Source organism: Alligator mississippiensis, chromosome 1 (genome assembly GCF_030867095.1).
Source record: "Alligator mississippiensis isolate rAllMis1 chromosome 1, rAllMis1, whole genome shotgun sequence".
NCBI lineage: Eukaryota > Metazoa > Chordata > Crocodylia > Alligatoridae > Alligator > Alligator mississippiensis.
The window spans coordinates 434,467,465-434,492,160 of NC_081824.1; the positions used below are offsets into that span (position 1 = coordinate 434,467,465).

General features: G+C 36.8%; 1 protein-coding gene across 1 annotated transcript in view; it reads left to right on the forward strand.

Moving 5' to 3' along the window:
* Positions 1–18,930, forward strand: part of PSPC1 (paraspeckle component 1) — a 53,296-nt gene extending 34,366 nt beyond the window's left edge. The window contains exons 7-9 of the mRNA XM_006274076.4: positions 9,306–9,363; positions 14,185–14,354; positions 18,072–18,930. Coding sequence (XP_006274138.1) covers positions 9,306–9,363; positions 14,185–14,354; positions 18,072–18,257 — 414 coding nt within the window. The 3' untranslated portion in view covers positions 18,258–18,930. The remainder of the gene's footprint in view (positions 1–9,305; positions 9,364–14,184; positions 14,355–18,071) is intronic.
* Positions 18,931–24,696: the final 5,766 nt, after the last annotated feature.

Below are 24,696 nucleotides of genomic sequence, written 5' to 3' on the forward strand. Positions count from 1 at the left end.
GCTCTTATTAAAGCTAAATACTCCATAGGAACAGTAATAATTCTGGTGCTTGTTGTTTTTCATTCTGGAGACACTGAAGAGCCTCTTAGAGAATTTTGAAAACAAGTGGAACTCTTTCCGGAAAGGAGATTCCTCAAAATGTCAGGCCTTCCCAGATAATCTACTTTCTTCAAACTGTGAATGTCGGGTTCATGAAAAAGTTGAGCAACGTACTGAGTATCTAGGTGGGCCTTTATTGGCCATGTAACATGTTGACCAACATGAAGAACAAGCCAGTGTGCTCTAGTAGCTAACTGATGCAGGGCTGTGCAGCTTGTGGGCAACTGGTGACCACCCCACCTCCCATACAGGCTGTAGTGCCAAAGACTATTTGCCCTGTGGGCAGGGGACTCTCCCAGCTCTACCTCCCTGACTGCATACAACCTGGCAACCCGTCCATCCTGTATATCAATGCAGTGAACAGCCTGGTTCCCCTTGCCCTGCACGTACAGTGCAGGCACCCCAGCCATCCACCTATTGCACTGCCCAGCCCTCAGGAAGGAGGGCAGGAATTAGAAGCAGGAGGGAACCCAAAAAACCTGGCAGCTATGGCAGGAACAATGGCTGGGGAGAAGGTGGAGGACAGTTGTAGTGGGACAGAAGCCACAGGCCACTTGTTAACAGTTGGGGGGCCACCAGTTGGACAAGCCTTAAAATAACAGGAAGACCTGAGAATCTTACGTCAGGTAATGGGATTCAGTCTTATTATAATTGATTATTAAAGCACTTTTCATATGAAGAACTTCATTATAATGGAAATATGGCAGCTAACAATCAAGCTTGTACTGTTCGTTTATTCAAAATAAGTGCAATGTTTGAGCTACTGCTTGCTGCTTGTTTTATACACTATTGATTAGGTTTGCTCTAACCAAGGTTCTGTGACAGTGTTTAAGATTGTGTTTAAGGTGGGGCTGTTAACATTGCTAACATTAATGGAACTGGAACCATGTTAGAAGCAATGGTAATTATTTTTTTGAAAATATCCCTAGCACAGACAAGGCTTAAGTAATCAAGATTAGGGCTTATAATAATAATATTACATTATAATAAATAATGTTACATTAGGATTTACGGCACAAGGGAAGTTACAACTTCAAAGTGTCATGGGTAGGTGTGCGCATATAGATAATAAACATGCAGTGATGTTTCTTCTTCCATCATCAGCCCAGCACAGCTGTAGAAGCTATAAAGGGCTATGGAAACTGTTTTAGTTTAAATACTAATACAGCAAATACAGTAAGACTATAAAACAGTAATTCTTAACCAAGGTACCTTGGCATCCTTCTTGAGGGTACCACAGAATGCCATGCATTATTAGCAGCCTTGCATGACAGATAAAATAATCCTAGAGATTTCATCCAGGTTTCCATACTGTTAAAAACACATTCTACTTGTGGATTTCCGGAATTCTTTGCAATGGAAAAATGGCTCTATTATTTTTCTGTAGTCAAAAAAGAGAAAGCTAAGAGTTGGTGTCTTCCAAGGGGAGTAATTAAATATATAAGTTAATTTCAATTGATTCTTTATTGAATCTTTAAAGTAGAAGCTGTTTAAGTCGGCTCTTTTTCAAAAATACTTTGTTCCTTGGTTGCTGGTAGAACTTAGGGTAGGGTAGAGAGCCATGCAGTAGAGAAATGTTACATGCCTGAAAGACGGGCAGTATCTCCCCAAATAAATAACCCACAGTTTTAGTTGCAGGTTTTATTACAGAATTTTAAAAAACGAGGCCTATTGGGGAATCCTCTAGAGTTAAGGGAAGATATTTGTAAGTTCTGTATTAATATATTTGGAGTATTTAACATTTTTTATGTTAAAGAGCTAGCCTTATTCAAGTATTTTCTCCTGCCTCCTTTTTCTCTCTTTTATCATGGAAAATCTGAGCTCCCTCTGCCCCTGCCCCCTTTGCTTACCAGGGTGCAGGTCCAGACCCCTCACTCCCAAGCCACAGCCTGCTGCTGGCTTGGGCTTCCCACACTGCTTCCCTCCCCCTGGGGCCTCTGCAGCCCAGCAGGTGGGACCCAGCAGGGCTGGGCAGGGAAGCTCCTTACCGCTGCAAGCCCTGTGCCACCCTGGTGATGCACCCGCTGCCTGCCTGGCAGCAGCAAGGGGTAGGACTCTGCACCGCTGCACCCACTGCTGTTGGATGGGCAGGGGGCACTTTGCCAGGGTGGCATGGGGCTTGCAGCAGTAAGAAGCTTTCCTGCCCTGCTCTGCCCTGCTGTGCTGGATCCCACCTGCTGAACTGCACAGGCCCTGGTAGCAGCAGGGCAGGGAGCCTGGAGTGGGCAGCCTGCCTCTGCCACATGCACAAATCTGGAGGGTACATGCCCCCTCCTGCCCTTTGGGAGTATGTGTATCAGTGGGGAGCCAACCCTCATTGCCCAGACAAGCCATCTGTGACGGTCCACTCCACTGTGGCCGAGCATTTCCCTAGGCCCCAAGTCCCACGCACCACCCCAGCTGGGCAGTGGCAGCAGTCCTAGCCCTGCCCAACTCCCTTCCTATGGGACCTTCAATTCCACGCCCCTCCCCCACCAGACTTACCTGTGGGAGCTGCTCTCCAGGGTGCCTGGTGGCTATGTGCATGCGTACGTGTGCACATGACCCTGGGACCCCCTGCCTGACTGCTCTCCTCCTGTTCCCTCCAGCCCCTTGCAGGCTGGAACTCTGCCAGCCTGCAGAGACCTCTTTGCAAAAGTGGAAAATCTGTGTGTTTCTCTGTTAAAATGAGAAATCCATCTTTTTCTTTGTTAAAAGCGAAAATGTGTGTTTTTTTTTCCCCCATGGGAGGGGGAACACCCGGATCCCTGCTAATTACACACTCAACTCCACAAGCTAATATATTTCTTTACATTAAATTGTATCCTGTTCAAGCTTGAATTTTATGTTGTTGGATGAAATATTAGAGTATATTTATGAACTGTTGTACAATTGAATGTTCTATTAGCTTTTATGTTGGCAGTGGCCAAAAATATGTATGTGTATAATACCTTAATATGTTTAATGCCTGTACATTATCTGGCCTGTTGGTACTACCTATTTTTGTGCAACACTATTTTGCTTGTATGCCAGGGTATTAGACTCAAACCCATATGCATTTTGCCTTGCAGTGTAACTTCCTAGAAGCTTTCTATTGTGAAATGTTTTTTGAAATATGTTGTATTCTATCTGCTGAAGAAAATATCCATGTATGAATTTTATTTTACAAATAGGTCAAAAACAGTGAATGCTAAGGGTTTTAGACACTGTTAGCTGCAAATGTTTTCTCTTTGAGATTGAATGATTGGGACCTCTTTTAGCTACAGCAAATTCCACATGTTGTCTAGATTGGGAAAAGGGGGTAGCTTCTATGAAAGTGAGTGGTACTTCCAGTACACCTCCCAAAACAAAACTCAAGTCACAGGAGTTCAGGATGGGAATTCTCATGCGATTGCTAAACCTGTAAAAGTACAGGTTGAAACAACTAGTTCTAGTAGCTCTGCTCATTACTCATATGTTTTAAAAGAAACTGTTGTAGTTTACTTCTCTAAAACAAATATAGATGTTTTACTGAAGCAGTGGGATTATTCAAGTATGAAACGTTTAGGATATGTTACTATTATTCTTATCTTCCATTAAAGTGATCATTATATTTGTTTTGTCAACAGCTATCTTCATCCTTCTTGCTACCATTAGAAAAATTTAAAACATCAAAATGTAGTGTTTATATGTGTATATTTTATAAACTGAAAAAATAGAAATGGTTGGCTTCATCTTTCATAGTTTGATCCTTGTAGAATCAGTATTAGTAGCTGAGGATTTATTTGAATAACCATTACAGTCAGCAAACAGGAAGCCTTGATTTTAAATAACTTGTTTTGATTTTTGTATGGATCTTGATTCTCACTGGTTGGTAACCATTAACACAAGTTTAATACAAATAGTGTTTGCATTACATTTGAATTTTCTTGTCTACTGGAGAAAATAAACTATAGGTACACATTGATTTAAACAGTAATTTTATGCAGACTCCTAAATTTTACAGGTTTAATGATAGAAAATCTGAAGGGCACATTGCTTTTCTATTAGATTATAATAGTTTGTTCAAGATTTGTCGTCAGACTGTTTGGAGGGAGATTGGAATTCCATTAAAATGCACAACGTAAATTATTTATTACAATTTTTCTTTTGAATATAAGTTGCCGTTCAATTTCAGAGCTACCCAGATCTCGTTTTAATTTTTTTCTTAAGACAGTCAGATAAAACCACATGGACAAGGATAAAATATCAATTATGCCCATAACAACTGTTTATTTAATCAAATTTAAAACTCAGGAAATTTAAAAAATGTTGGTTTTAAAAAGCATATCTTAGATTCAGAGGAATGCAGTATTTACATAGAACTGCTGTGTGGCCCCTGGCTCATGGTTCCTAGGGCTTGGGTGCTCTGGGGCTTCTCCATGAACTTTTAGTCTTTTCTAACCCTTGCCCTGGAAATCCATCTTTTCAAATGTCACCTTTCTGCTATGAATCCTGGGTGGTGGGGTCCCAAGCTCAGTAGAGAAGAAGGATTAAAGGGGTTTCCAGGTGTTACTTGCCCTTTCCTTCTTGGTTGTCACTGCTGCTCTCCAACCGACCCACAACCCATGTCTTAGTTTCCCTGCATGCCTCATCTGCACAGCTTGTGCCTGTACTTGGTCCCACACTACTAAGCTCTGTGTGGTAGTACCCAGACAGGTTGTGACCAGGTGTGTGTGTTGGGAGGCTGGGGGGGGGTGCAAAGGATGGAGGCCCCTTCTATTTCATTGCTTTAGGATGTCCCACAGTCTCTGCCTTACACTGGAGCTTTAAAAGAATCTGGCCCATGGGATGTAGGTTGCTGACCCCTGGTCTAGACTCTTGGAGTTAAAAATGTATTTAATTTTAATATTATTTATTTAATGTAAATTACTTGACTATACTAAGTGTAAACATTAGTATATGCTTATTGCAATTGCAATTTAATCTTAAATTGGTTTACTTTTAAAATAGAAAATTTTAATTTAAACCAAAGTTCAATTTAAATTAAAATTCTTTCTTTAAAACATTTCATCTGCACTGATTTGCAGTTGTTTATAACATTTAGGAGGACACTTGATCTGTTTGGATCCAGTAGCTGACTTTAATCAACATTTGGTATAGTTCATTGGCAAATGTTTGCTCTTTCATCTCCAGTAATTTGGGGGGGGGGGGGGGCAGAGAAGATGGGGTCCATTTAATTTCTGGAGCAGTAAATCCTAAAATTGAATTTGCGCTATCTGAACTTTGAAATGGAGTTAATATTTTCCATACTCCTAAAAATATTTAATCCAATGTAATGCATCTTTTTTGAACCTGTTACATTCCTACTAAGGTGTAAATGCTAGTGCAGAATGTTATATGATCTAATGCTTGTAAAGAAATATTAACCACTTTTTCCAGAAAATGTCTTTAATTTAAGATAAACTGATGTGCTGGGCTCTGGTCTTATCTCACCTTTTAGTCAAGCATAGTCTCCTGGGACATACCATAAATCCTGTTGCCTTTTTAACTCGTCAGACTTTTTAGGGGGTAAGGGGAAAACATTAGATGATATGAGTTTTGTTTTTGCTTGACAAAATTAAGATGGGCTTTTAATTTCAATGCCACGTTTTAAGGAATTGGAAATCCTAATTTCAAAGATGTGAAGTAATTTTTAAGCAAGTGTTATGTTTTACCAGCGTGTAGAGTTTCTTCTCTAATTTCATGCTTTTCCCATTGCCACATTTGTGACTGCTAATTTTCAGCTTACAAGGTGAGTGAACAGCTCTACGTGGATCGGGAATTGCACCCTCTGCTACAAAGTGTTAAAGAGAACTCTGTGGGCTACAATCTGATAGAAACCGAATATAACTAATAGATATTTGGTATGCTTATTTTTTGCCATTTACAGTTATTTGCCAGTATATATTCCCTTTCAGATCTATATTTTTAAAAATGTTTATTACAATGAATAGTGCAATATATTTAGTAGAATATTTTTGCTGCTTTGGCTTGCTGGAAGTGCAAGGCCAAGTTCTCCAGGAAAAAATGTGGTGATTACTTTGTTGGGTTTTTTTTCAACTTAGTATTTTGAACTGTGAATTCTTTTAATGTGACAGGGTAAAGTATATCTAATGATGGAGAATTTTCCATTTCTCATCCACGGAAACCTTTCCTAAATCATAATCTTAGGAAGTTGAGAAGTGGACTTAAAGAATATGTGTTTATTTAAGTATAAAAAATCAATGGAATAATGTTTTGAAGATTGTTAATATATTTGGACCTATGTATTGAGATTCATTCAGTTACAGGTCTCTGCTCTTTTTCATTGATGTGAAAATGGATAACTTGCACCTAGAGCTCTTTTTGTCGTGTAAGACTATAGGTATTTCTTACATGCTTCAGGAATTTTAGTTGTGTAAAATTTCACAAAATTCCACCCCACCTCAGGTAGCTTCAATTCAATTGCCAGAGGTGGTTTTAGAGAAGGGGCTGAAACTGGCTGCTGATGAACAATAGTATAAGCAATAATATTGAGAAGTGGGGTAAGTACGCTTTTCCTAGGAGAGGAGCAACTTTGCCTTGCTGCCACACTACCCTTTGATAATACATAGGTTGCCAGTTGCATGGAATGGATTTCAGCTCTTGTTCAAAGCTGGGAGTGCTAGCAGCCTTATAATTCAATAGGTGGATTTAATGTGAATATATGATATTATTGGTGGTATATCTTTTTAAGAATTAAATCACATTAATACCATATAGTAACAGTTAAAACTTTTTGGAAATAATTGCTTCTTTCAAAGGCACCATGCTTTCTCTTTTTATTAGGTGAATTGTTATGTTTGAGTACCCAGAGCATACAGTTGCTTCACAAAATAAGAGAATAACTCTTTTCTGAAGCATGTAAAAATTACAATGAAATACTAAGGAAAAAAGGTGAAAACCAGAGAGTGGGGACACTGTAGGAATAGTGGTTAACTAATAGATAGCCAGTAGCTTGCAAGGAAAACTTAGGTGGCTCTTGAGTTAGCCACCTGAAATGCTACCTTTTACTCTTTGAATAGTGACTCTGACAATGAAAATTGTTTGAAGTTCAGTAATATAAATTCAGCACTCATTGATTGTTCAGGGGTGTCTTTACTGACTAATTGCAGCATATGTTTGTTTAATGTTTCCATCTTTCAAATTAAACAAAGGGGGTTCATATATTCATTACGTTTTTTTAAGGCAACTCCCAGTTTGGTATGATACAGCTTACATTTATTAAACTGGGTCTGCAGGTGACTAGCCTCTTTCCTAAGAGACTTTTGTGCAGTAGTTCTAAGATTATACCAATTCTGGGTTTTTTGTGCTGTGGGAATTGGCAGTGCCCCAGACTAGGTTATTTTCAGTAATTTACTTGGATGCAGCTGATTTCTTGAAGGTAGGTATATGCAGAGGAACTTAGGTGTTGCAGAGAGATGGTAATGAGATTTGGACAATTTCATCTCTAGGTCACATTTGAATCCAATCTGGGACACCTCAGTTAAAATTAAGATATAGAATCTGTGTTTTATGACTGTGAAATGTATTCATGGTCTGTCTAGCTCTTATAGTCGCAAAAAAAAAAAAAAAAAATCAACTAGGTTTACTTCCTTTGGTGTATTTCCCCTTACTAAAGAGTGAACAGGCTTCCAGAATGAACTACTCTCTTCTTCCTTTAAGTTGTCTCTTTGGGTCAGGGTTGAGACACATTAGAAAAAAAACATGGAGAAAATTGTCCTATATTGAATCCATGGATAAATGGTTGAGTATCATTCATAGTTATGAATTAACACCTTTTAGGAATCTTAGTGTTTGGGGCATGAAAAGAAGGGGGTGGTGGGGAGAGAATACATTTTTGTTCAAATTGCTAATGGAGCAATCCTTAATTTTAATTACCAATATCAATCTTTAGCCTTCAATGATGGAGTGTCTTAACTCTTCCTCTCCTTACTGAATCATGATTTATCCAAAATTAACTACCAAGTACTGTTAACTGAGGTCTTCAGAGTATACCTTGTGTTTTCCAAGTTAATGTGAACTACCATCAGTTGTCTTAGCTATAAATCATTTCAGTTTTCTACTTATGACAAGTTCCTGTATTTGAACAACATTACAAAAATTTGTTCTGTACTGATAATTTTTCAAGAGTTGCTGGCTTCAGACACACTGATGCAGCTATCTTCAGCATTATTATGTAATTAGATCATGATTAAGTTGCATGAAGACAGTTCTGCAAGACTCAAATGTATGCACTTGTTAGTCTAAATTGTAATAATTACTATTTAAAATCCACATCCAGTATGTAAAAGACTGAATGGTTCAGCAGTGTTAGGACAATTGCACCTTTAGTCTCTTGATTGGAGTATTTATAAAATGAATGCTAAATTTTTTATTCCTAAATATTTATAAGTGAAGTGATTGTTTAAGAGATAAAATTACACCCTAAAGTGTTTGTCCTCTGTATTTATTTCTATAAATTTACCCCTTCTTTTTGTATAGCATTTGCTAATGCCCAAGAGGTACATGTCTACCCAAGTGTACAGTATACTTTTAAATTTATGGAAGTTGCGTGGTGGGGGGAAGGCAGACCGTATGGCTTTCACTCGATGTGTTTTCTTCTCTTGTAAATGCATTGCATTGTTTCCTACTAAATTCTAAAGTCTATTCTTTTAACACGTTCTTTTATTTGGATGTAAGAGGTAATTTTTTTTTTTTTTTAATTTAAATGATCTTTGAAAGACATGCTTGTGTTTTCTCTAGTAGTGATTTTTTGACATTCTTTTTGGTAATGCCTTTCAGTTTGAATTTTTTGGGTATGTCAGGCTGCAAGGCAGCTGGAGTTCTCATCCTATTTAAAAATGAAAAGTGAAAAAATTGTGTTTTCATATTTGAGCAAACTGTTTGGTGAGAATAAAGTGTCGGTCTAAAAATAAAATCAGCAATGATAGACTACTGCATCTGATGCATGAAACTGTTCTGTAAGATTTAAAAGTCCCTTAAACCTAATACAAAATGGTTATGCGTGTTTTCCTGTTTGAATTCTTACCAAATAATTCCAAACCATAAATTGGAGATTATAATTATATTCCTTTTGGTTTTTTGTAAATATGACTAAAGAAGTTAAGATTTAGACTTGAAAATAAATCATTTTGCTTTTTTAGTAGATGGGAATGTTAACATTCTAAGAATGATAGGTTGACCATGAAAACTATGTTTACTTTCAGAGAGAACAGGAAATGAGAATGGGTGATATGGGTCCTCGTGGAGCAATAAACATGGGAGGTAGGGATCTGAAGGAAAAAGGCTTTCTTAATTTAAGATTTAATTTCTTTGGGACTGTACATGTTGCTCCTTGGTATTAAATATTAGTGGAAAGTACTAGTAATAAAGAATAAACATTTTAGTGGTGAGCAATATAACATCCTACCCATTTGGTTTTTAATTGATCCTTAAAATATTTGCAAGTACTTAGCATACTTGCATTTTATTATATTGATCTGAGTGTGGGAGAAACTTGGACTAATTTACAGTCAGTAAATTATAAAAGGGCATGTGAGGATGTTAACATAGAACACATATGATGAAAAGCATTTCTAGCATTTATAATTCTTTGTGGAAGGAAAAAAAAGGGAAGAATCCTGTCTAAATGCAGGAATCGGACTGCAATGTACAGTCAGGTACATAGATTTGCACTCGTCCAGTTCATGTTTTTAGTTAATTTTTGGTGATGTGTTTATTTTTATAAAAAGCTATAAAATACTTACCTGAAGATTTTAATAGTGTTGCAGGTCAGTAGCTGCAAATGGTCTTGCAATATTATTTCTAGCCTCAGGGAGGTATTGTCACTGTTACAAACCTTTTTTTAATTAACTGAGTGTTCAAGCTAAAAAATGAAACCAAACCTATTTGAAGTAAGTATTTACTATATTTTCTTGCATACAACACAGCCTGGAATGTAATACATACCTTGTTTTTGAAAGGCAGAAGAAAGAGTTATGGCTCTCTAGAAAGGGAGTGAACCTAATCTTCATCTGACTGGCCCTCCTTTCCTGCTTAGGCTGTGAAATAGGAGAGAAACCAGGAACAGGTAGCAGACAGCAAAATTGCCCGAAGAGACATTAGATTGTTTAGTGAAACGTCAAGATTGTTAAAGAGATAATCTGTTAACACCTGTGGAGTGGAGAATGAGCCATTAAGTCAATTGATTCCCTTAGCTACCTGAATAGTAATACCACAGCTGCAGAAATCAAAGCGCAGGGTGTTTGTCCTGGGTGGAAAGTCAATTTCTCTACTTAACAGATGTGCCCCAACTTGGGGGCTGATTTTTGGGGAATAGACATGTGTTTTATGCAAGAAAATGTGGTATTTTTATATAGTCAGTCAACACGGATGACTTTTGACCAAATGGTGTTTACTTTTACAGAATGTTAAAACTCAAAAGTTAAAAAGTTTATTAGAATAACTTTTAGGAAGCAGTCTGTTAAAATTTATCAGCCATGAAGATTCATTTTTGGTGCCCTATTTTTCATTTAGCCATGCTTTAAATTATAACCTTAAAAATGGACTACAGTAAAAGCTCTGTTATCCAGCATCCCCTGGGAATGGGGTATGCCGGATAACAAAATATGCCGGTCAATTGAGTGGCCCAGGCCACCACTTCTCCCGCTGTGTCTGGGGCATCCTTCCACCCCTCCTGCCACATCGCTGCCCCTCCTGTGGGCCCTGCAGGCCCTGTGGAACAGGGAGGCGGGCCATCGCACAGCCTGTTAGGCCCCTGGGCCATGGGGGCTCAGCAGTGCAGGCTGCTTTGCCCCTGGGCTGTGGGGACTCAGAGAACCCAGAAGTGCCACAGTGGGCACTTCCCATTTCACTTTTACCTTACAAGCCGGCGTGCCCATTAATTGAGCATGCTGGCTTGTAAAATGCCAGTTAACAGAACTTTTGCTGTATATTCATTTTATGGCTTAATAACATATTTCAGGTCTGTTTGTAGGGTACGTTTTATAAATTTTAACAACGGCTTGAAGAATTAAATAACTTCATACATACTGGAGTATGCATTGCATGTTTATGTAAATTTCCAGTAACAATTGAATAGTTTTAATCTAAGATGTATTCCACCAAAATTGTCACTTGCACTAATAGAAAAAAATACATACATAAGAGAGGATTAGTATAACATGTCTTTTAAAATATTATTTAAAAAGCTAAAATCTCCAGAAATTTAGTGTAAGAAAATCAAGGAAGATGTAGGCTAAAAAAAGAGCTAGGAAACGATTAACTTTGACAGAATACGTTTAAAATGTTGAAAATATAATTGAATGAATTTTCCAGCAGAATTTTTATTTAAACATTTGCTAAATAAAAGTCATCTTAAGTAAATATAATTTATTTCTTGAAATTGTAAATACATTTTATAGCACTTAGCTCCATGATATGTGTTATTGCAGTGGTGATAGGTCTGTTCGGCCCTGCAGGTCAGATGAGTAGAGTGGAGCCAGATTCACAGATTCAGCAGGGGGTCACCATGGGTGTGATCTGGCCATGGAGCATCCTTGTGCCCCCAGATCTGGCTGAGCACTGGCCTGACCCAGTTCTAGCCACATGCCAGTCTGTGAGGAGTGGCAGTGCTGCCAGCTCTTCCTCCCCCCCGCCCCCCCCCCAATAACATTCTCGTCTAATTTCTAAACCTGTGGGAAGATGGCTCTGTAGGCCAAATCTGGCCTGTGCCCTTGGAGTTGAGCACCACTGCAATATTGCATATCATGTTTTTACTGTAAGCAGTTTTTACTGTTCCAGTTAGTTCACAGCAAATTCAGAAATATACAGTAGCAGTGGTATTTTCAGTATGTGTTTTTAGGCTTCTTTGAATACATGTTATACTACAATAAAGAATGTAAAGCTATAAAGCAGCAATCTTAAGTTGTTTTATACATTGGTTTAATACCTATTTCCTTTCCAGCTGTAGCTGTTTAAAAGGGCTTTTAACATGTATATCAAATTAGAAATTGTTTTATGAAGAGAAAGCGGGCTGTGTGGGAAGGCTTTTTTTCTGCTGTTAATAGATGAGTAAAACTGGATAAGAAAGACTTACATGGCAACACACATACTCAACTCTGTCTTTAGATGAAAACACGATCTGTTTACTTGATAACAATACAGAAAAGAAACAGTTCTTAAGGATAGAACTTTGCATGCAATGATAGCTGTGTACGCACCATTTTCTCATAAATCAAACTAGCACTGTGCACTTCCTTTACTACAGGCAGTGTACTTCCACCTTTTGAAGATGCATGTGGCCTGCTATATTTACTATAAAATATATACTATTTTATTATACCATACTATTTTCTTCCTGTATTTGCTCCTTTGGATGGCCAGAATTAGTAAGGGATCCATGATATATTTGCAAAAATGGACTCAGCCCAGCCCTTACTTTCAATAGAAGTTCTGCTAATGGGCGAAGGGAGCTTTTGATCAGAGCCAGCCTAGAGGAATAATTCTTCAAAGATGTGTTGAAATGTTCAAACTTTTAAAATTAAAGGGCTTACTCCCTTCTCCACTATAACTTTTAAAAGCAAGCTGTGTACCAGTTACCCTTGCCATACAGCCACAGATCTTTTGCAAAACCTAAACCTCTTACGGAAATCATATTCAGGATCAGTATGACGGTGTGATTTCAGCACTAATCAAGTATCCCTGGCATGCATCTGCATCTTTGTGTGCAGCAGTTCACTGGCTGATCGCTGTGATACTAGTGCTTATTGCTGGTAGCAGAGATGAAGTTTCATATGCAGACATAAAACAATAGCACTATAATTGCTATGCTAATTGACTTTGTATTCAGTTCTGCATTGATAATTTATGCATAACATGAAAGATGGTAATTCTAATGAGGAATGTTACTCAGGGATGGAAAGCCATACTTAAGTATTCTAGTCTATCTATTTGGCAGCATGTGTTCAAAAACTAAATTAATCCTACATATTATAGTGATAAATGGCTTCAAACCCTGGAAAATTATAAATACTACATTTTCTTCTCATTTATGTATTGTCGACAAACCTACATGCATGCTTGGCTGAATAGTACATTGGCAGTATGACTCAAACATTGTACCATCCATCACCTGTCTAATTTTGGTGACACAAATTGAGAACATCATCACAATTTTATTTCTATTAACACAAGTTTTAAATGCATAGTTTTTCTTATTTGTCAGCTCTAAAGCGTGTATTAAGAAATGGATATTAATTGGCTGACATTTATTATAGCTAAGCTTTCATTCCACCACAGCTTGCTATTTCTTTCTTCTTTTTTTTTGGGGGGGGGGGGGGGTTGGTGGTGGTGATGGTGGTTTTTTGTGTTGTTTTTATTTGTTTTTTATATCTATACTGTACCAACAGTAAATCAAAAGTTTGAAGGATGCATTGTGAAGTGCAATTTTTAATTTGGAATCGGTTGAACATTATAAATACCATCTATAAAGATCTTTATTAAACTTTTCTTAATCTTTCACTATTTGGTTTGCTAACTGTTACTTTGGTAACAGCTGTTTTTCAAAAATAATTTAAACATTAAGTTGTTCTTATAGCAGTTGATTTATTTTTAATATGGATTAAAGTGCCATCTTTACTTTTGCCTTTTCAGATATTACATTATTTATAATATTTTCAACTCCTACATAATTACAGATACCTAAATTGATACCAAAATAGGTGCATTATAGGTAACAATTGGCACGTTACTGCATAGTGACTAAAGCATTTTTTAATTTATGTATTGTGTGTATAAAACTTAGGAATAGCATTCAGTAATCTTCCATGCAAATATAATAGAGCTACATTTCATTGTAAACTTTGATATTCTTATGTGAAGGGAAGAGAATATCTTCATACATAAAGGAGGCTCTGAAAATGCACTTGTTTTTAAATTTAAGTATAGAAGTATGTTTCAGAGCAGATGTACAGTCTCAAAAGATAAAAACTTATATTTTAAGTAATGGAGGTCTTAAATGGTTGGTTTCTTAAATATTGTAAATTGGTTTTTTTTTGCTTGTAAAATTCAGTTAGGACAGCTCTAAGTATAGATTGTTTTGCATAGATGCGTTTAGCCCAGCACCTGCTGGTAGCCAAGGTCCTCCTCCAATGATGGGTATGAATATGAACAACAGAGGAACTTTGCCTGGCCCTGCAATGGGTCCTGGTCCTTCCATGGGACCAGAAGGAGCTGCAAATATGGGAACACCAATGATGCCAGATAATGGAGCAGTGGTAATGTATCATTATCAAATTTAATTACTTTTATCAATTATGTCTCATGGGACATTATTTTCACCAAAGATATCTTCACACTGAAAGCTAATTGGTAGTATATTACTAGATTTTTTAAAAACTACTCTCACAGGAAAGTATTTTTGGGAAGTTGAAAACAGTTTGTAGTATGTTACAGGCAACGCATAAAAGATATCTTTGTTTAAATTATGTATGCCACAGCAGGAGGTTTTTTTGCTGTAACGCTTATCCAGAAAATTTATCTAGGATATTAGTTGGAAATATTGAATATCCTGAATTAAATTAAAGCTTTTGGTGAGTGCCAGTCTTCCAAGAAGTTTTCTGGGCTTTTTAAAAATTAGCCATGTACTAAAATTTCTCTCAGTTACAGTGCAACTGTCTGTAAAACCTGTCAGGAAAGATTTTTTTATCATACAGGTATTTCATCATATTATAAAACTTAGAAAGAATATGGCACCTAAGTATTGTGTAAGGTTAAATTTCACCACTATTACATTAGGCCTTAGATATGCTGTTGATTATCAAATTAAATCGTATTTGCTTTCATATTAGATTGTTAAACAGTTATGTAATAGATTAAGGGGAGCAACGCCATTAATCCATATAGTGTGATGTAGTGTGAAGATATCTTCATGTAATTTACTTCTTTAAAAATCAGTTACTTCTGTGTATAAACACATTGAAACAAGTTATGATAGTAACTATACCATTGGAAATGAAATTCTTGTAGATATAACCCATGGGATACAGAGCATAGATGTTGCAAACTGATTTTGCCCACCAATCCATACACCCCTTTTCCTAGCTATGATGTCTTCTGTAGAGAAATAGCTGTCTGATTTTTTTTATATGCTTTCTGTTTGAGTGAATATACTTCTGTTGGGGTGTTCTGGTGGTGATATGATGTAAAGAGTAGAAAAGTAAGAGCATAGCTTTGTTGGAATGCTGAAACACAAATCCCTGCTTTCCTTTGACTTCTTCCTCAAAGAAAAAAGCCAATATGGTAACCACTATATGTGTTCATGAAATTGCTTGCTGCTTTGCTTGCTTGCTTGAACAAGAGTTTGAGATTTTAGTTTTTCTACAGAATATGCCTTGACTTTAATAATCTTTTTGTAGTGAGAATGAAGGCAACCCATTTCAGTTACAAGACTTTTACTAACACATTTTCTGGGAGCCAGCTCATTTCTTTCATATCTCCCACAAATGGTGTTGCAAGGAGTCAAATTAGCCAAAGAGCCATTGTATAGAGTGAATACACGACCATCAACTTAAGTCTTGCTGAGAGTTACAGCACTGCTGATCTGGTTTGGCTCCTGATTTGGCTAAAATGGTTTTTGGCTTAAGTATACTTGCTACAATTAGTATCCTCAAGCTTATTTCTTAAGGCTAAATAATGAAAGAGGAAAAAATCAGTTACAGTTTTGCAAGATTGTTTGTTGAAACAGTGGAAAAACCCTGCTTCTTTGCTCAGATCACCTCTAGAACATTCTCTGGTAGTTGCTTTGAATTGCAACTGAAGGTGGATGGGTGGGGGCAGGGAGAAAATGTGATATTGGGCGTCTCAATGTTGTTAATCTGGAAATGGTCATTTCAGTTTTCTCATATATACAGGAAGAACCTATTTACACTTAAACTCGTTCCCTTCCAGATGTCAGAAACAAATTAAATGGATGATGATCTATATTGGTGCTCTCAATTCTATAATTCCTTTTTTGGCATTGCTTGGACACTAGTTCCCTCCCCGCCCCCCCCAACCCCCTGTGTCTGCACTGTGGAAATAACTATTTAACTGACACATTGCCTATATGTTATTTCCCAAAGAACTCAACTAGCGCATTTGCCATTTGATTGCAGGAAATGGAGAATGGTATTGCCAGGAAGGGGAGGGGAGTCCAGTTCTCATTTTCATTTTTAGATTGGACATGCACCTAGATTTTCACTACAACTCATGAGAGAGTTTTTATTTTTTATAGAGACGTAGTAGTAATTTCATTTAAAAAATCAGTATCTCCTTTACCTTCCACATGTTTTTGTAGAATGATATTTTTTTTCCTAAACAAGTAAATCTGAGAACCAGACTATCCCAGGACAAATAGCTTTAAGATATCCTACTTAAACTTCTACCCTATCTAGTTAATAATACTGGTAGCCCATTCATTTGCTTGATTGTCCAAGAATTAAACCAGCAATCTAAGAAGATGTTGCTGGGGTATATAAAGAAATCCATTCTTTCACATCTAGGGCTTATTCAGTGTTGGTTGATACTAAGTGGAAAGAAGATTTGTTAAAGTTGGTCATTATTTTTAAATTAAACAGTTTTATCTAGAGCTGTTGCATTCCTGAATAGTTAACTTCAAAAATGAAAATTCTGCACTACAGAATTAATGACTAGTGATCAGATTTTTAGAGGCACCCAACTGAACACCTACTTTGAAGCTATATTTTCAGAAGATCTCATAAACACAAAGTGGTCAGGTTTTCAAAGTATTTGAGCAAAACACTTGAAAACCCAGCCAGTTTTTCTGAATGGGAACTGATGTTTTTTGAAAGTGGGGCCACTTCTGATAATTGCATACAGAATTCTTTTGACAATCTGATCAAACTATGTAATAATATATACTTTGGATCCATATAATTAATATATTATATTGAATTTATATTACACATTATATATAGGGAAGGGTAGAGAGATTTTTAAACATTAGTGATGTAAGAGACTGACTCTGCAAACACTGGCCTGTGGTTAACTGTTAGTATTCAGGCCTGTGTAAGTATTTGCAGAATTTGGACATTAATGAAAATTTTAGAAAACAGTAGTGGTACCCAAGTACACTTGTGATGGCCTATATTTAATTTTAGTACTAAAGAAGCCATATAATGCAGAATACATTTGGATCTTAATCTTAAATCTGCATTTCAATTTGGGCTGTTTATAATTATGCTTCACTTGATAAATAGTAAAACATTGATATATTCAGGCAAAATATTCACTTGAAAATAAATGCATCTGAGCTTTAGTCATTGATTTTTTTGTTTGTTTGTTTAAATGACAGTAAAAGCACTGGTTTCAGTTAAAGTTGGATACAAATATTTCAGCTGTCTGAAGAAACCTTGATATTTCATCTTCTTTGACAGTAGTCGGTAACCTGTGGAAGCACTTAAGCTTTAAGTTACATTTTTTCTTTAACAGTCCTTTGTATTCAAGCTAGTGAATACAGGAGCATTATCATATATGTTTAAAGTACAGGAACATTTATATATGATGTTTATAGCTTCCTTCTAGATTTCAAAAATATGTATTCTGTCACCCATCAAATAAATATAATTATATTTATACATATTTTGTATAGTATACATATTTTGACAGTATACATATTTTTGTGTAGAGTTCAGTTTAAAATTAGATTCCAGCTGTTTGCTGATATGATCTGTGTGGGGGATGGGTCTTGTATTTCAGTTTTATTTACATTTTGTCTTAATTACAGAAAGTTGGAGCACAGTATTAGCAAGCTTTAATTTTCAACACCTTTTTAAATAATAACTAATTTAATTGCTCCTTTCTTCCTTCTATGTGGGATCCTGATTCTGCTGGACTATCTGCTGAACTTCATGACACCATCACTTGGGTTTTGCCAATTTTGTTGTAACTTAAATTTGGCATGTTCCAAATGGACTTTATTCATTGTATATTAGCATAATGAGAGATTCCCTCAAGGAGGTCCATCACAGATGGGTTCACCTATGGTTAGTAGAGCAGGCTCTGAAACTCCTCAGCCGCCAATGAGTGGCGTGGGTGCCGTGAGTGGTGGACCTGGTGGCTTTGGTAGAGGAAACCCAGGGGGCAACTTTGAAGGACCTAACAAACGTCGCAGATATTAAAACCTTCTTTCATTCCTTACTGTTTAGAAAATTTAGTACAGGTATCCAGTGATCTGCCTTTATCATTTTAGCTGTTATCTGGAAAACGGTTTTATTGTTAATGTAGTCTTTAAAACAGTTTCTTTTGTAAAACCTAAACATTTTTGTATTCAGTAATAGGCTTTGTAGTGTAGAGCAGAAATGATGAGCATCATTATGTAAGTCAGTGTGTTTGTGACTTCAGCAAAATATAAACATGTGACTATGCTGTAAAACTTGTGCAGTTATTTGATCACAATAAAATATAAAACAAATCAAGTGAATTTGGAAATGTTATTAAAAATACTGCCTGGAATAACTTTTTTGTTAAATTGTAAGTAGCATCTTTTTCATTCATCTCAATACTTAAGAATTCTTACGTTAAGTGTGAAAAAAACTTAATGTTTGTTTAATTGTAAATGTGTGCAAATAGAGCTGCAAGTTGCAATTCATATGATGAATACTTATGTTATGACAAGTGATTGAAGCTAATACAACTTTTCAAAAGCATTGAATTTTATATACATCCTTATTGAGCTGTAAAAATGCTGTTTACTTATTTCTTCTTCCTGTACAAATCTAATCACTATAGGTTTGTCAACGAAGTATATCCTCTGTTAAACTTCAAATAAACGTTTTGAACCTTGAAAAATAATATTAAGCAGAAGACAAATCTTTATCTGTGCTTATTTATTCATAAAAGACTGCAAATGGTATTAATAAGGAAGCTTTACAGAAGAACAGTTACATTAAAAAAAACCCAACAAACACTCTTTTGTTCATGTGCACTTGTGAAGTACTGTGACTGTTATATTAATGATTACTGTTAAAGTATCCTTCATAACGATTAATTGCGTTACATGTAGGTTGTTTTAAAGCCTTTTGCTATATTATTGTGTAAGTGAGTTAGTTCCCTGTATAATCAATTGTTCACATGTAAACTACTGACAGCTAATATATCTAAGTTCTCCATGTTTAATTTGGAAGGAATTTTATTCAGTTTTTACAATTATTGCTCTTATGATTTCAGTACTTATCCAAAGTTGAAATACTGAGTATTTTAATGTATAAAAACATGTTTTTTACATTTTTAGTTAAGGTTTTGTTAAAACTTATTTCAGTTTTAAAAAATTCTAGATAAAAATTGTTTTTAGAAATAGATATTATGTTTGAATACCGCAGGTATGAGGTCCTAGGTAGATTTTATTAGTTTTGGGTAGTATGGCAGTTTCACTTAAAAAAGGCTGTTATGATTGGGAGTGGAGGGAGCTAATGATGGAAAAAGACCTATTAGATCCAGGCCTCTATAAAGGCAAGAAAGTTGGTCTAGTTCCGTGCAGCCTTGCACCTTTATGGTGTTTGGTTCCTATATGCAAATTGGCAGTAAAACATTACCATTTAAATTTAAGGATCATTTTGTACCAGCATTACTAAAGTAAAAACAACTTGATTTTCCACATCTAAAATTTCAGTGTTTTTCCTGAGGTTGTTGGTGAATGTTAAATTGAATTAGTTTAGTTCTTCCTTTTCCCTTTAGTTAATCAGTGCTACTCAGGTGTATATGTTAGGCCCAAGATGCAAAATACTTGAGAATTGGGTGCAGAAGCTATTTTATACTATTGTAGTCATCTTGTTGAGCTTTTGTAAGTAAATAGATAAGAATGCAAGTTAGGAGCATTTCTGGGTGTTTCTGAAATACGCATGTGTGCACATTGTTAGCATACTACAGTTACGTAAAGAGATATTAACTGAGTGTTAGAATACAGCATTTTTTGCAAATCTTTCACTTGTGGCAGTCATAGCTATTAAACATCCTTTCTCTTAGGCTAGAACTGAAATTTTGTACAGTAGCCAGATTTCATTTTTTATAATTTAAGAAATATAACTAGTTTTGTTTAAAGTTTGAAATTATATTTTCCTTGCCAGCAGTTAGTAGCCTACCACTGTACCCATTCTTAAAAGAAAGTAATATCTCATTGATTGAATATTGTATCCTTAAAGCTAACATGGGGAAGAGCATTACTACGTCTGTATTGATGATAAAATACTCCTTGTTAAGCTTTTGCACAAGGTTAATATTTGAGTCTCTCTTTCACAACCCTGTTCCTGGTTGAACATGATGCATTTCATATGCTAATTTGGAGGACTTGTGTTTGAGATTAATTTTATCCTATCCTTCCTGGCTACATCAATTTGGAGCCAAAACTTCTATTCTTAAGATTGAGAAACACTTTCCCTTTTTGTCTTTTACAAGTAATTTGTTAAACATTGACAGCTCCTGTAGCTTTAAAATTTTAATTAGAGGTAAAATTTGAGGTATTCACAAATTATGATGTAAATTACATATCCCCCCTGCCCCCACACACACACCCCCCACACCCTTTCGTCCCCTGTATGGGATGTCATTTTGAGCATGCTGACCAAATCTTTATGTATTTTTCTTCTGCCTTTTGTTTGATTCTCACCCCTTGTAGTTAATGAATCTCCTGCAAAAATAGATTAAACAGAGCATTTGGCATCTGTCACAAGTGGTTTATTCTTTATTTCTTTCCCAAGGAAAATGTTCGTGGTTTGTTTTAATGTATATACAGATGACGCTATATGTGAGCAAAAGTGAACACAAAGTGTGAAAGCCTTGCAGATAATTGATGGAGGCTTTACAGTAAAATGCAGTTCTTGCATGATACAGGCATTTTCTTCCACAGTCTTGAACCAGCCTCAAATCCAAAATCTCTCCTCAGCAAATGAACTTTATCCTGCTGTTGGGTTGTATATCAGGAGTGGAGCTGTTGTCTGCTCTCCTTTTTTTTTTTTCAGATTGTTGTCATTGATCCAAGACATTGAATGTTTGAAAAATATTGACCGAGACACTGGATTTCACATATTCTATGGGAAGCTCTTGCCAGAGGTTAGATGTACTGTGCCTGTGGTAGTTGATGTTGCTGAAAAAGGTTGCCACATTCTATATTAGCTAAGGTTTATGGCTAAATGGACTGGTTCCATCCTTATAACTATTCTGTAATCTGGTGGGCACATAATAAAATGAAAATCTGAGCACATGTAAACAATTGTCTTCTATTATAATTCTATTATATGCTAGAGTATTTGGTTAAAATGGCATGTAGATCATGTTTCAAATGGCATACAGGTCATGCTAATACAGATTTTCTCATTTTCCTTGTAAAATGTATCACAAGACTATGCCTATACTGTAAGCTCTTTGGGGCAGGGACCATCTTTGCTGCCCTAGTTCTTGACTGCAGTAATACATATCTCTGTCTTTTAAAAAACCTGAGAATTGTCCTAGTTCACCTAATTTTCTACATCATGAACACAATAGATGTTCCTGCTGGTTCTGTTTAAGGTAACTTAGTTTTCACAAGCGACAGTATCCACTTACTGTAGTTCTTTCCAGTATCTGGGAAAGGCATCTATTTAAAGAAATGACAAATCTTAAAAAAAAACTATTTTTCATTTTGAGAAAAGCAAAACAAACTTAGAGCATTCTTTATTTTGGAGATGTGAAACCCATTTTCCAGAATGTTCTGAAAATCATTAGCTGGTAGAAAACAGATGATTGGTAACCAGACAAAGGTGCACAGGCCATAGAATTAGAAATTGTGGGGAATACTGGTTTATAGTATTCATTACTGTGACAATTTTTATTTACCCTCCTATTATAAATGTGGATATGTGACTGCCTACGCATGCCATGCTAGTTATTTTGATTTAATTTGGATTATAGATATATGCTACATTTGAGTTCACTGCACTTTGATTCCCTCCTGACCAGATTTTTGATTCTTAGAAAAAGCAAATACCTGAATTGGAAGCTAGTTTTTGCGGTTCTGGTTTACTAAAATACTGTTCTCACCTAAGCAAAATATTTGGATAAAAATTCTTAAAAGGATGGTATTCCTGATCATATGCTGCTTATATTGGCTATATCTATATTTCTTACTGTAATTAGGTCTGGGTGGATGCAAGGATGAAGTTGAAGTGGAAACCAAATTGTTTAAACTTTTTTCCCTTCTGCCATTTCTGTTCTAGAACATTATAAGAAAATCAGCATTCAGCATATCTTCATGAGTATCTTGTAAGTTTTTAAAGGGGCAAGGTTATTTTTGTGATACCTTTTTTTAGGCTGACAGTAGAGTTGGGAAAGCTGGACAAATTTCAGGAGAAGTAGATACAGGTTGAGCTAAATATTAGAGAAAAGACTGTATGCAAATGTTGTCTGCTTGGAATGCAGGGATACCGTGTCCATCTCTCTGTAAGGGACTCATGGTTTCTTTGGTTGTCTTCTTACTTTTGACATACTTGTCTTTATTGCATTCTATATCTCTTGCCAGTTGCATCTCAAATCGTACCATGGGCTACATAATTTTCTTTCTGCATGCCCATGTGATATTACTAGGGAATAGTGTAAGAATATGACCAAGTTTCTACTTCTTTTTAGGATTCCTTTTTGAGTTTCAGCATACTGAAGAAATTGCTGTCTAGTCAGTCTGGACTTCTGTTGCACTTCCCATTCCTCCATTGCATTGGGATAGCTTGTCCCTGAACCCTTAATACAACCTCATTAAAATACAACCAGCTCTCCTGGGCTCCTTTTCACCTCAGACTTGCTTCGCACGGGGCCTTGCCCACCAATTTTCTATGTCGTTTTCATCCTGTGGTCCCTGGACCCTTTTGGGGTCTGCAGATTACCTGAGGCAGGGGTGGACAAAAAACCTCTGTGGGCTGGATCCAGCCCGCAGGTGGGTGGCCAGTCATGGGATCCAGCCTGCGGGCAGCCAGTGGCTGTGTTGTGCTGAGCAGGCAGGCACACCCCATCCTTGGTTTACATCAGCTCCTGCCCCATGCATCAGAAGTAGCACTGGGGTTGCACCAGCATCAACTGTGGACAGCCAGCAGATTCCCACTAGGGATCAGGGCATCCACTCTAGCCTCTCCTCAGCATAGAAGGGTGGCCTAGAGGTGGCACTGATGGTGGGAGGGGCCCCAGCTGAGCAGTTTCTGTTGAAGCTGCTGCCTGCATCCATGCCCAGCTCCCTGCTCGCTCACTGCCCCATCCCACATAAGGTTGGGGAACTGTTGGGGTGGGGGTGAGAAGGGAGGGGCTGTCTCAGCCCATGACAGCTCCCCAAAACTCCCTATGGCCCATGGGAGTATGACTGATCAATAAAAAGTGTGTGATTATCCCCAATTGCAATTCAAAGTGGTCCGTACCTCCATTCAGAATTTTTGTGAAAAAATGAAAAAATGTTGAAAACCACTGCCCTAAGTTTACTAAAGTTTGCTTTTCTGAAGTCCAGTGCTTTTATTTTGCTGCTTTCCTTCCTTCCTTTAATATTTTGAACCATCATTTCATGGTTGTTGTCACCTAGGCCAGTGGTTCTCAACCTTTTTTGTACCAGGACCCATTTGTAAACATTGATGGCCAGTCATGAACCATGCCCCTCACTTCCAACCTGCTGCCTCCAGGTCCCAGTCCCACAGTGTGTGGGGTATGGGGGGCACCAAGCAGCCACTTGCAGGCTGAAATTCTGACAGCCTGCAAGGGGAAAGCCACAATTTCCCATGTTTTTCTCCTTTAAAGGAGAATCCATTTTTAAAGTTTGTTCGTGACCCTTTCATATAGTCTTGTGACCCACTTTTGGGTCATGACCTACAGGTTGAGAAACACTGACATAAGCTACCCTCCACTTTCACATTCTCGAACGGTTCCTGTTTGTGAGCAACAAGTTAAAAGGAGCTTCTAGCCCCTATACCATCTGTATCAAAAAGATACCTTGATGCACTACAAAAGTGTGGTGGACTGCATATGCACTGGTGTGCCTACCAGTGGATAGCCTAACAATTAAAGCAAGGCATTTGAAAACTTGTCTAACTTTGTCCCAATCATGCAGTTGGTCCAATAAAAGAAACCCAAAAAATCTTTGTCTCCTATATAGATCCTGGACCAGCATGGTTACAACATCACTCGAGCTACCACTGATAATTAGTGTCTCATAAGAACCAGGTCCTGTATTTTGGAAACTTCTGTCAGTTGTTGAAAGAATTCTTTATCCACCTCTTCCTGATGGTTTGGTTACCTATAGCAGATACTCACTTACCTTGACATCACCCCTGCTGTGCAATACATGAGAGATGATATTTTTACCATTATTCCTGAAATAAAATTTCTGGTTTTTTTAAATATAACGAACAGTATTAGCACATTTTGAGCATGAGGGGAACATTTATTATAGAAGTTTTCCTACAATTTCAGCAGATCAAAATTAAAGTTAGATTTGGATCCTTGAAGTATTTTTTACATGGATCTGTTTCATACACTAGCTTTCTTGAAATCTTGAACAACTAAATATCTAGTGTTCTGAATATCTGGATAAGCTTGACCGTGGTATTTTGTACAAAT